Source organism: Hyalella azteca, unplaced genomic scaffold (genome assembly GCF_000764305.2).
Source record: "Hyalella azteca isolate HAZT.00-mixed unplaced genomic scaffold, Hazt_2.0.2 contig16323, whole genome shotgun sequence".
Taxonomy (NCBI): domain Eukaryota; kingdom Metazoa; phylum Arthropoda; class Malacostraca; order Amphipoda; family Hyalellidae; genus Hyalella; species Hyalella azteca.
This window is the reverse complement of record NW_025946147.1, coordinates 128,746-141,324: the sequence shown is the minus strand read 5'-3', so window position 1 is coordinate 141,324 and position 12,579 is coordinate 128,746. Positions and strand designations below refer to the sequence as shown.

Genomic DNA, 12,579 nt, shown 5'->3' with positions numbered 1-12,579 from the left:
AAATCATGTCTAAAAATGTAAAACAATTAAATTATTGAGAGACAAATTAATGAGATTCTCATGAACTTATTATAGGAGTTATAATCAAGAAAATGTGGAAGATTATTCTACAAAAATGTTCTAAATTAAACCAACAAAATTTTCAAAACTTTGTCATCCATTTTTATACATTGGTAATCTGTTAAAAAGATTAATTCTTAGCTCATTGGTTTACATCTCGGTTATATTTATATACAAATCTAATATACTAAATGTATTACAAGTCTTTCCAAGTCCCAAGATAATATACCTAAAAGTCAACCATTAAATAGTATGAAAAAAATGTTTGAGCATTTTTTAAGCTTTACAATGAACATACCGTACCATAGATAGGGGAATGGTACATATTTCCAGATAATATTGTAGATTTTGCATCTGTATTTTGACCATTTAAGTGATTGCATGAAGGAATCAATCAATGGACATCAAAAATTGTCATGTTTATAAATATCTTGATTATACATGTACAATTTATGACCAGAGAGTGCATTTAAATTTTCATGGAGTTCAAACAATTCCCAGATGACGGTGGTATTGTCCCATATGACTCCTAATAATTATAAATATCTATGCATATACCTATACTTTGAATCAAGAACCCAGTAAAATTGGAACAATGCCACCCAATGAGGCTGGTGAGGTGAACCAAAATATGCCTTGAATCTGGATAATTTTGCCCAGAACAAACAATAGCTCAAAGAAACTTTCTCTTGTGTCAATGAAATTATTTTTAATGATGGTGAATTTTCATTGTGTTTCTGGGATCAACTTAAGACAGGGGGATGTCAGGCAGATTTCCTCCCATAAACCAAGATTTCAAAATGCTTCACACATGTGATTTCCAGGAATTTTTGATAGGAAAATGAACCATGTCCCTACAATTACCAACTTAATTAAGCAAGACCTGTAGGCATGGGAGATTTTGTCCACAGACTGTCAGTCTGTCAGACACAGGTGGAGGTGGTTTCACTCATTCAGGGCCCATGGGTGACAGCAAACAACCTGACAGCAGTGACAGGTGAGCCCAGTTTCTCCAGATGTCAAGTACCATAAAATGGGGTAACTTAGACTCCCAGGGTAACTTAGACCACTTTTCATTTTTTAACAAAAACCCCCAAAACTCAAAAACTATTTAACATAGAAAAATTTTGCCAATGGGCATTAAAGGCCTAATACTGAGGCTACATAACACAATAGAAAGATTTGAAAAGTTTGCATATCTAATAGGTTAAAAAATTAAAAATGTGACCCACAAAAAAAGCTATTATTTAAAGCCTGTCAGAGTACCCCCTCCAATTTTTTTTGTTTTTCAGAAAAAAACTCCAGGTTTTGATGCATTGTAGTAGAACTTTTCTAGTTACATATGCAAATGACAAATTTTAGGAAAGTGTCATAGTTTGCAAATGGGGGGCGCTGCCCCCAAATGGGGGAACTTAGACCACCTAATGTCAGCCCTGACAGGGTAACTTAGACCGGCTTGGAAGTTAATATAAAATTACCATATATAACATAATTTATGTTTGACAACCTATTAATGTTTTTTCTTTATGTTTCAGACTCTACAGAGTCTTATATATGGTAATTTTAACTTAACTTCCAAGCCAGTCAATATTACCCCATCAGGGCTGCCATTTGGTAGTCACATTTCCCCCATTATGGGGTGGCGCCTCCCTTTTGCTGTTTTGCAAACTATGACACTTTCCTCAAGTTTGTCATTTGTATATTTAACTAGAAGAGTTCTACTACAATGTCCCAAAACCTGGAGTTATTTGGAGTTATTTTACCAAAAAATATAATTGATTTTACCACCCAGTCTAAGATACCCCAAGAGCTGGGGTAACAAAGACCATCAATTTTTTTAAATTACATAAAAACTATGAGAGGCAGGAGCCAGCAATTTATGGTGAGTGAAGCTAGAGTATAGACCTGTATTTTGCATTTTTCCATTCAAGTTTAATTTAGCTAGTAAAAAAATGGCATCATTTAAAAAAAATGGTCTAAGTTACCCCATTTTATGGCAGAGAGTTTTCCATCAACATGGTTCAAATTGGAATTTTGGAAACTTATTGTATTGCAATGGTAAAAGGTCGAATGAATAGGGTAGTAAAGTAAGTAAACTGTCTATAACAGGTAAATTTCTGTAGTACCTACATGAATCAATCTTGAGAAATTATATTTTGACGAGTTTAATGAGATTATAAGAATGAAACTATTGCTGACATTCCTGACATTGGTCTAGTTTAGTTTTCTCTCGTGCATTACTTCATCAAATTTATTTCTCTCCAATCACCAATGTGGTTTAGTTTTGATTATAAAGTACATCATTTCTACGAATACGAAGCTTAGCTACCTAGGCAGTAACTCAATATGGTGGTATGGAAAGTGGTGAAGCCAAAGTGCTGTGGCAATTCTATCAGTATTGACAATACTAATAGTAATAACTGGTCTGGTGAGTACCTCGGTAACTGAGTGGTTACTGGATTTCAATGATTTACTGATTTATAACAAAAAATAATTTCTAAAAAATATAGCCAAAATTTCTATAACACTATTAACAGGCCTGTCAGGCCATGCTCATATATGCTTATAATAAACTATACTATTGAGTATGGTAGGTATTGACTAATTGAGCCCATATTATTTCTTCAGCATTAGAATTTAAAAAAGTTTCAAACAACTTATGGTAAATATTTTACTTTAATTCGAAACTATTAAGAAACTGAAACTTGAAACCATAGTGGCAAACCAGAGCTTTTTTAGAATCAGTTCATTTTTAATTTCCTCATTTACTCAAGATTCAAACCAATTTCTTATGCATGATAATGCTGGTATCCAGGATACTTTATTGGTCTACTTATAGGACTCAAAAATAAACTTGAGGGAGAGTTTAAAAAACTCTCTGCTTTGCCACTATGCTTGAAACACAAAACATATATATATATATTTCTTTGAGATTATTAGGTGTAAAGCTGTACTTGTTGCATAGTTAATACAGTAAATATGACGATATAGCTACATATGATGCCAAATTAAAAAAAAAATTGGTGAATCCTATTCCATCAGCAAAATCATGAAAATGCCATGACCTCTCTACGGTAGTTGTGTACTTGTGTACAAGCTACTAGGCCTAAAATAGCTCCTTTTTCAAATCACCTTTCAGTTTCAGACTTCCACTTTTGAGTTTCAGGTATTATATAGTTGTGAGTTGAAAACTTGAGACTTGGCTGCTTGGCAGTTGATTTAGACTTGATAGTTGATAATGAACTTTGGAATTTTAATAAAATGGACTCCAGGGGCGAGAATATAATCCAGGTTTAATTTATTTATAGCATTAGAATCTCACTTCTTAGCAAATTTTATCAGCAGAATCTAAATCTCACTTCACTCGTTCTTGACAAGTTGACAATTCAGTCGGCGCATTTTTCGGGACCGGCTCCATAGCTAGGTACTTTGCATAATTAATAAATTGACAGGGCGTGTTTCCTTCATGAAGAGCGTGGAACGTCTTTAGTCTTCATTTATGATGAATTAATTTACAATGAAGAGCTCTAAATAGCAGAGTAGAAAAAGTAAATCCGGAGTTCCAAGTAACTACAGAAAATTTACTACCGGTAGGTAATATTTCACACTTCTGCAGGGCCCAGACCAAACTGTCACATAAAACATGCGAGTTCGTTGCCATGGCAACAAGAGTCAACAAATGGCATCAACAGGCTACGCAAAGGAAACAACCAATGTTCATATTTTGATGTTCAATACAAATATTTTAGAAACTACAAGAATCGATTATATTCAACGTAATCTTCAAACATTTCATTAATAAGTCATGTGATGAACCGAAATAGGTATGAGAAAGAGTGTGAGTCAATAGCAACATCCAACAATTTAATAGCCATTAGCATACCAAAAAATGAATAGCTATCAGCATTAGCTTACCATCAGAAAACAGGACATGAGTAATATTTAGCATTATGGGCATTTATGGCACATGATTTTGCATAGGATTCAAGCCCTATTTTTGCTCATTAACGATGAATGGCCAAAGGACCGACAATAGCATCATCAATTGTGATGAACTTAAATAGTTAATCTTGAAATCGGTAACATTTGTTTTGAAGACTACCTTTGAGGCAGGCCTTATTAAAGACAATCCATGTACGCCATCATATATTTGCTACTGCCTATGGGTTAAGGTTGAGTATACTATGCATCATAGATACCATACTTTTTGATTTCATTCAAAGTTCTCGTGCTGCGCAATCCTAGTATATCTGGTTTTACCACACACAGAATAAAACACAAGAACTTGCAAATTCGATATACTGTTTCATTTCATACATACAATATGAAGCTCTTATAGTTGTGCTACAATATAATTCCCCGTAAGCTACTTTACATGTGCTGAATGATCAGCAGTTCTATTTATTTTAACTGTTCTCGATTGATTCCATACTGACATCGCTCAACTGAAGGTAATGTTTTCAAAATGTCTCGACATTCAAACGAAGAAATAAGAACTTCTAATATGTCCAATGTTGACCTTATTTTATCGCTGTGTATGCTGATTCTGCCGATAGTCCTAAATGAAACTAAGATATCATGTGGAAAAACAGCAATGGTCTCTGAACTCGGCAATAATCCATGGCAACTAAAAACAGAATTTCACCAAAAGTCTTCAGCGGTAAATCATAGTCATACATTTCAGTAGAAAAGAAAGCAATGAACGTAAAAAAACATTCTTTCACACAAACCAATACACTGTTGATTCTTAAAATAGGTACACCTACTCATGAATACAAAAAAAAAAAAAACGAATACATTCCGTACATTGTAAAGAAATAGTTTCCACAGAGAAAGTTGAGGATAGTATTACGGTAAAGGACACTTCTAGGAGAACATAAACGGAGTTACTGAAAGCCTGGAATACATTCAAATTATTTCAATAATCACGGCAACATAACTCAAAATACACACAAATAATCCAAGTTCCTCTCGCAGAGCAAGATGAGAAACAAGCACGATATTAATTAGCGGTTAACACAAATGTTGTGACAGAGTATTTCGTACAAGCTTATACCACACGAATTACTAACAAAACTCCTTGGATATTAGGCTTCAGAAATGAAATATACTATCAGGCTGAGGCAACAAAAACAACAAAAAAATACCACGAAGCTAGAAATGCAAATCCTGAAGCATATGATAGCGTTTTAATTCGCCATCCAACTGTCACCCTAAATTTACAGCAGGTATGTAAATTCTATGAGCATCGCATCAATTGGTTCATAGAAAGCAGATAATTAAACAGTAATCACTTAAAGATGGCAATCACATCCTACATTACATATATGAAGCCATTACCGGCACGAGAAAATTCAGTGATGAGATATTTTGGCGTTTACTGAATGAGAACATAAACATGAGTAAGCAATTAATGTAAATAACCAAATCAAGTCCATTATATCAGGATACCATAATGTGGATTCATCAGAATATAAGGAACAAATCAGTAGTATGTACGATTGGTATAACATTAAATTGAAATCTTCAAGTATATATGGCATTGATCCATTATGCACCGTAATCGTCATCCGTGACCAGTCACATTTAAATAAACTCTAAAGCAAAAAACGCAGCAGTATTGTGAGATATGGCTTTATTTCTTTCGTCAATGGCTGCATGCTTTCCTAATTCATAGTAAATGGTACAAAATTTTCGAAACATCAACAAGACATGTTCCTTAAGATTAGATGGTATGGTCAAAATATATATGCAGAACCTTAACTTGAAACTATGACCTAACCTGCCTAAGGTCAATTAACTTATGCTTGAAAAAACGAGCTATAACTAAAATCTGATAAGTCGGTTAGCAGCGTTAGAGATGTGAAGACTTAAGATTTGACTGTTACTCTATCCATGACACAGTAACTGCAGGGAATAAAAAGTGAACTGTAGTGAATAGATAACAGTAATATTAAAAGGGTACAATAAATTTCACCGTGAGAAAGAAATACATCAGAAAATGAATAAATTAATAATCAACTGTGGGTACAAAAATTTGTGCGAATGCTTGGAGTCATAAAATAATAGAGTGAACATCAGAGATAATTCAAGAATACATGGACATACATGCGGCGAGCGGAATACTCATGCTAAAATGAGCATAAGCGAGCATGAGTACCAAATGCTCTTGCTTAGCAAATTATAATGATGCCGATTTCGTCTCAACGCTCCAAAGGTATTGACGGATTATATCTATGACGCAACGACAGTAAAAAAAATTCTACAATAGAGTACGTTCAGGCTTACTAATACCCAAATTTTAGAGTGCGCACTTGAGCTCATTTTCTATCACCTCGCGCTCCGCCTTGATGGCCTCCACCTCCTCCATGAGCTTACGCAGCGTCACCACAGGGGGGGAGTCGCCTGATGCACCTCCTGACGAGGGCGAGGGCAGCGAGCTGGCTAGAGACTCTGGGCCGCGTGACAGCATTTCCATGCCTTCCCTGTTTGTTGACACATTTTAGTTTAATACTAACGTTCAATCTTCTCATATTGGAGAAATTTTAAAAATGTATGCTAAACTTGAAATCAAAAAATCAACAAGTAGTTATAGAAAATATGATATAATGACAGCACATACATGAGCAGCTGTTGCTAGCAAACATAGCAACTCTACGAACGTTCTTCAAAAATATATATTCAAAATTAACCCCAACTGAAGAAAATTAATGAAGCCTCAATTATGAGACTGACAATAAAATACCTGGTAACATCAACTTTGGCCTTTCATTTATTTCACCAACTAAGCGTCAGCACAATATTGAAGGCTCAGGACGAAATTCTTTACAACTAATTCCGAATTCTGTAGTGATTCTGAAAACTCTAAATGAGGCATTTTAAATCCCACTCTATAGAAAGCATGTGCTAACCTGTTAGCATCCAGCTTTCCCCGCACAGTAGAGTCAGCAGCAACGGCCGTCTCTATAACCTTGCGGTACTTGGCAGCGTTTGCCTGGAACGTTGCTGTCAGAGTTGCTGATGGAGTTCGAGTCCATTTCTCCTTAAACTGTTCTCTGAGTTGCGAGTCTGAGTCAGCTTCTTCCTTGAGTTGTCGCTCACATTCGTCAAGCAGCTCGGTGTTACGCTGCAGAAGCTCGGGAAGCTCTTTCATGATGCGTTCCAAAGACTGAGAAAATAACTTGAGTAAAGTGCCCAGGAAAAATCCTTCACAATATAAATATTCTCAAGTGACTCCAAGCTGCTTATATCAACAATGTTTTTAGAAGTTCCAAACATGTTCAAGCATGATCAAAAGAAGCTAACCTTTCGTAACACTAAGGCAATATTACGAGTTTACTTGCATCTATGAAATCTCATTCGTTTTTAAATTTGAAATTTTTATGGAAGTGATTTAAACATCTCGGAAAAGAATTTTGCATGACATTTACAGCAGCTACTGCAGCAGGAAATCACGATTGAAGTTTCACAGTTCTTTGTCTTGCGGAACTGAAGTGAAGTTGCGGTACTTTGACAATAGCAGAATGGTAAGTATTTAATATCGATGGGTGAAGCAAGAACGTTGCCAAAATGCACAGACTGCATTTATTTTTCAGCACTTGGACAGGGTCGAGAGGAAAAAGACATTTATGTCACAAGTAACTGCAATAATAGACCGCGCAGCAAGTTTCATGAACTTACCTCGAGCCCTCCTTTCTCGACGACGGCTGCACTCTTCTCTCTAAGGCTGGGCGGCAGCTGCTCTCCAGCCGCCGTCTCTTCGACAGCGGCCGGGAGGTTGAGGCTCGCCAAGACACTGTTCAAGAGCTGCGTTGCCTCCTTCAGTTTGCTGACTTCCTTGTTGACAATGTCCTGTCGCCGCACGTCGCACTGGGAGAGCGCTTGTTGCACCTGAATACAACCCATCCAAAATACTAAGCCAAAGAAATGCGAATGCAATCTTATTGCAATGTGAGCGCTCAACTCTCATACAAATACACAGTGTTAGTACAGCATCTTTGAAGGGATATGGATACAATTCATTTATACACCTGACAATTAGCTAGTTGTGCATTATTTGATCTTAGCTTCATGATTATTTTGTGAATGCTTTTCAACATGTTAATATGCATGACTCATGTCCATATACACGACTTATGTCCTAGGCTCCAACCAATTCAAGCAATTTAACTTCAGAAACAGTCGGAAATAGGGTTGATTGAACAAACAAAACAGAAAGAAGATGGGAGACAGAAGCAAAAGAGGATAATACAAAAGTGAATGCCGTCAGTAAAAACAAATTGAAATTAATTAAACTTTAAGCATTTTACATAGTTCTGGGCTGCTAATAAAATACGACTCAATGACACTTGAAACCCCAAATATCTCTATCCTTGCAATTGCAATGCCATTCCTAGGAAAATTGTGCGATCAATGGAGCAGTAAACATGACAGGCAGCGGGAGAGCTCATAAAGTTTGTAGATTGTAGCCCCAGGCACCGTACCTGCACTGGCACGAGGCTCTCGAAAAGGTCTGTGAAGTTGGTGGAGAAGCGCTCAGGCACCGGCAAAACCTTCGCCACTGCAGCCTTTCCAATGGCCGACAAGTTTCTAACCTGCCAAGGAAAAAAGATTTAATAAATTATAAAGCATTTATTTCAAAAATTTGCCGGAACACATTAGCTCTGTAAACGAATTTTTCACCTAGAAATTCCTGCATATTCTATCTTGAGAAACTTCAGAAACTTCCAAGGTTGATTGATTAATAAAATACTTAAAAATACTTTAAAAAAAAAACACGTTTTTCTTGTAGACTAAAAAGTAGAAAATAAATTTTGGCTCGCCCCAAAAAACGTGGGTCGGGGCTGTACGTTCAACATCAAATTTCCAAAATTAGTGTGTTGTGTGCTTTTCACTTTAATCATAAATCTGCCCGACACACGTTTTTTGGGGCGAGCCAAAATTTATTTTCTACTTTTTAGTCTACAAGAAAAACGTGTTTTTTTTAAAAAGTATTTTTAAGTATTTTATTTTCTCCTTTTTAGTCCGTTGCTGCACGGACTAAAAAGCATGACTTGACTTTTACGTATCCGTGCTACGCAGCGTCAGCGCCCGCACGTCATACTATATATATACTATATATATATACTTCACTCGATTAAGCTAATTTAGGTCTATAATTGCTAGTTTTTATGATTGTATCTGAAATTGTTAGGCGAAAATAGCCTGCATGCCGAATTTCAGATCTCTAGAGCAATCAGAAGTGGGCTAATTTTCGTTGTCAATTTTAACAACAAACAAACAAACGCGAAGCTAAGCTAAGATAAAATACTTAAAAAAAACTTTTTAAAAAACCACGTTTTTCTTGTGGACTAAAGAGTAGAAAATAAATTATGGCTCGCCCCAAAAAAACGTGTGTCGGGCAGATTTATGATTAAAGCGAAAAACGCACAACACACGAATTATGGAAATTTGATGGTGAACGTACAGCCCGACCCACGTTTTTTGGGCGAGCCAAAATTTATTTTCTACTTTTTAGTCCACAAGAAAAACGTGGTTTTTTAAAAAGTTTTTTTTAAAGTATTTTATTTTCTCCTTTTTAGTCCGTTGTTACACATGAAAAACGTTGTTGCGAGCCAATTAACTCGACTTGACGTACGTATCGATGATACGCAGCGTTAGCGTCTGCTCGTCTATATCGTGAGCGCCCGCACGTCATACTATATATATACTATATATATACTTTACTGAATTAAACTAATTTCGGTCTCTAATTACTAGTTTTTATGATTGTATCTGAAATTGTTAGGCGAAAATAGCCTGCATGCCGAATTTCAGATCTCTAGAACAACCAGAAGTGGGCTAATTTTCATTGTCAATGTTAACAACAAACAAACAAACAAACAAACAAACAAATAAATAAACAAACAAACAAACAAACGCGAAGCTAAGCTAAAAATAAAAAAATACTTAAAAAAAAAACTTTTTAAAAAACCACATTTTTCTTGTAGACTAAAAAGTAGAAAATAAATTATGGCTCGCCCCAAAATCCGCACGTCATACTATATATATACTATTTATATATACTTTACTCAATTAAGCTAATTTAGGTCTCTAATTGCTAGTTTTATGATCGTATCTGAAATTGTTAGGCGAAAATAGCCTACATGCCGAATTTCAGATCTCTAGAGCAATCAGAAGTGGGCTAATTTTCGTTGTCAATGTTAACAACAAACAAACAAACAAACAAATAAACAAACAAACAAACAAACGCGAAGCTAAGCTAAGAAAAACGTGTTAAAAAACGTTTTAAAAAAGGAGCAGTAAAACTCTGCTTCAACAAGCCAATTAGGTTCAAATGCTGGATGTTAGGCACAAGCATAAGATACAATGGCATGATGAAAGAAATTTTCATCGAAGGACAAGACCTACATTTTAGACAAACAGAAAATCTCCTGGGCAAGTTTTAGGAGTATTTAAATAAATTGCAAGTATCAAAAAGCTACACATAGTTTTCTTTGATTTTTGTTTTAACGCCTTGTCAACGCAGGACCCTCCACTTGAATTATATCCATAAAAAACATGTAGGGTACAACAAGATCATGTAACAACTTTAATGTAGAGTGTCATGTAAATAATGACATAAAGAAACAAAGTCCAAATTTGTGATACATATTCAAGCTAGTTGTCAATGAGCAGATTTTTTAGATTTTATCATCTATTTGCCAGCTCCAATGATATTGTAGATGAACTTTGAAAATGAGACCAAATCCAATCATATGATTTGATTAAAAAAACATAAATGCTAAAAATAGTATGCCTTCTAATACTAAAATGTCAACAAATTAATAATTACCTACCTGAAATTCTCCACCAAAGACATCAAATTTCAGCAAAGCCAATTGCAATTCTGATGAAAGACTTGTTTTTTCCACATCACAGCATGACATTATTTTCAAGAAGGTCTCAAATTTTTCTTTTAATGCTGTCTCACTGGTGTTTTCTACATGCTCCATACAAGCTGATAAATTCTGTTCTTGATCAAGGAGATGTTTCTTCCGTGACAATAGTTTTGCTTCAATCTCTTTCATTGACTCAATCAATTCCAGTCCTTCATTGCATAAACTAACTGAATCTTTCAGGTCTTTTTTCAACTTATTTCCAAGGTTTCCATTGAAGGCTTCCTTTATTTGTTCCATGCTGATTTCTTGACCAACAACATTTTCAAAGGCAACCTGTCCATGAGCATAATGCATCTCAGAAATGCACTTCTTGCAGGTGGCAACTTGACACTTGCAGCACCAGTGTTCTATGGTGCATGAGTGCAACAAGCACGTGTTATAGTCAACTTTGTTGCCAGTAGCATCACCAGTTGATTTAGGTATTGCACCAGGTATCAGCATGTAGGAAATTGGTAGTTCATTCGATTCGCCCTGCCACTCTTCTCTGCATGATGGGCAAAGTTTCTTGCCCGAAGCCTCAATGTTTTTAAGGCAGGCTAGGCAATAAGTATGGCCACACTGCAAGAGTAGAGGCTTGTGATTGGTACTATTGAATGTGTTCTCACACACATTGCAGAGAGCTTGTACATTCATTCTGCTCAGCCCTTCTGAAAAATAATTATTGAATTAATAAAGAGGAGAGCAAAGTGGAGGGAGTAAATTCGGGTTTCTCAGGGATATATATATATATATAGGTATATATATTCTATTAGAACCAGAGAGCAATGCTTTTAAAGTTCTAATTGTAACCAGGGTTGATGATTTTCTTTATTTTTTCAAGATTTTTTTCTATTTTTCAGCATTTTTGTCTCTTTGAAATGTTATTTTTGATGTTGCAATTATCCCACTATTAATAACAGTATATTGATAGCTAAAAAGGGCAGTTATATCTTTCAAGAATGGCCAAGGTGGTGTTTACCACTTAGGGACTTTGAGTAAACAATTATTAAATATTAATAGGTCTATTCATTAGCTTTGTAAAGTTTGTATGGAGCAAAGTAACGAGCTGAATATTGACCATTTAACTGGCTTCAATATACAACAACACTTCAGGAATGCGATCTGCTAGACATTGAACAGTCACATAACAGATAGGTAGCTAATATCACAGTGCACGACACTATCAATAGATCTACCGGTACTAGTTTTATGTCTATAAATCTACCAGACTCTACCCTGTTAACACATCAACTAGTACCTAGTGACTGACTGCACTGTTATCATTTAATTCAGACCAATTACCCAATACTAAACATAAACTGAATGACAATAAAACAAACCTCAAATGACTTGAAACGACCTAAACTTATGAGAAAAGCTAACACTTTGAAATAAACATGTACACCATTCAAACATTTTATTTCCATTCACTGCATTTCATTATTTTATATATAGGTAGTTTTATAACCGTGATTGTTTTGTTTCTAGTTAAAAATTCACATATTTAAAGATTGAAATTTAATATTCTAATTAGAATATGTACTCATATTACATTGAAAATTTTTTCTAAATGCCCAGGGTTGGCAATGATTAAATTAAA

The 12,579-nt window shown here is 35.3% G+C and overlaps 1 protein-coding gene across 1 annotated transcript; it reads right to left on the bottom strand.

The window, feature by feature from the left end:
- Window positions 1-6,361: 6,361 nt before the first annotated feature.
- Window positions 6,362-11,652, bottom strand: LOC108672045 (programmed cell death 6-interacting protein-like). The gene is made up of 6 exons (XM_018159666.1): window positions 10,957-11,652; window positions 10,899-10,908; window positions 8,544-8,654; window positions 7,741-7,950; window positions 6,972-7,228; window positions 6,362-6,545 (listed from the first exon to the last, which is right to left on the bottom strand). Exons 1-6 carry the CDS (start codon window positions 11,631-11,633, stop codon window positions 6,362-6,364), a joined length of 1,449 nt encoding a protein of 482 aa, XP_018015155.1. The 5' UTR covers window positions 11,634-11,652.
- Window positions 11,653-12,579: the final 927 nt, after the last annotated feature.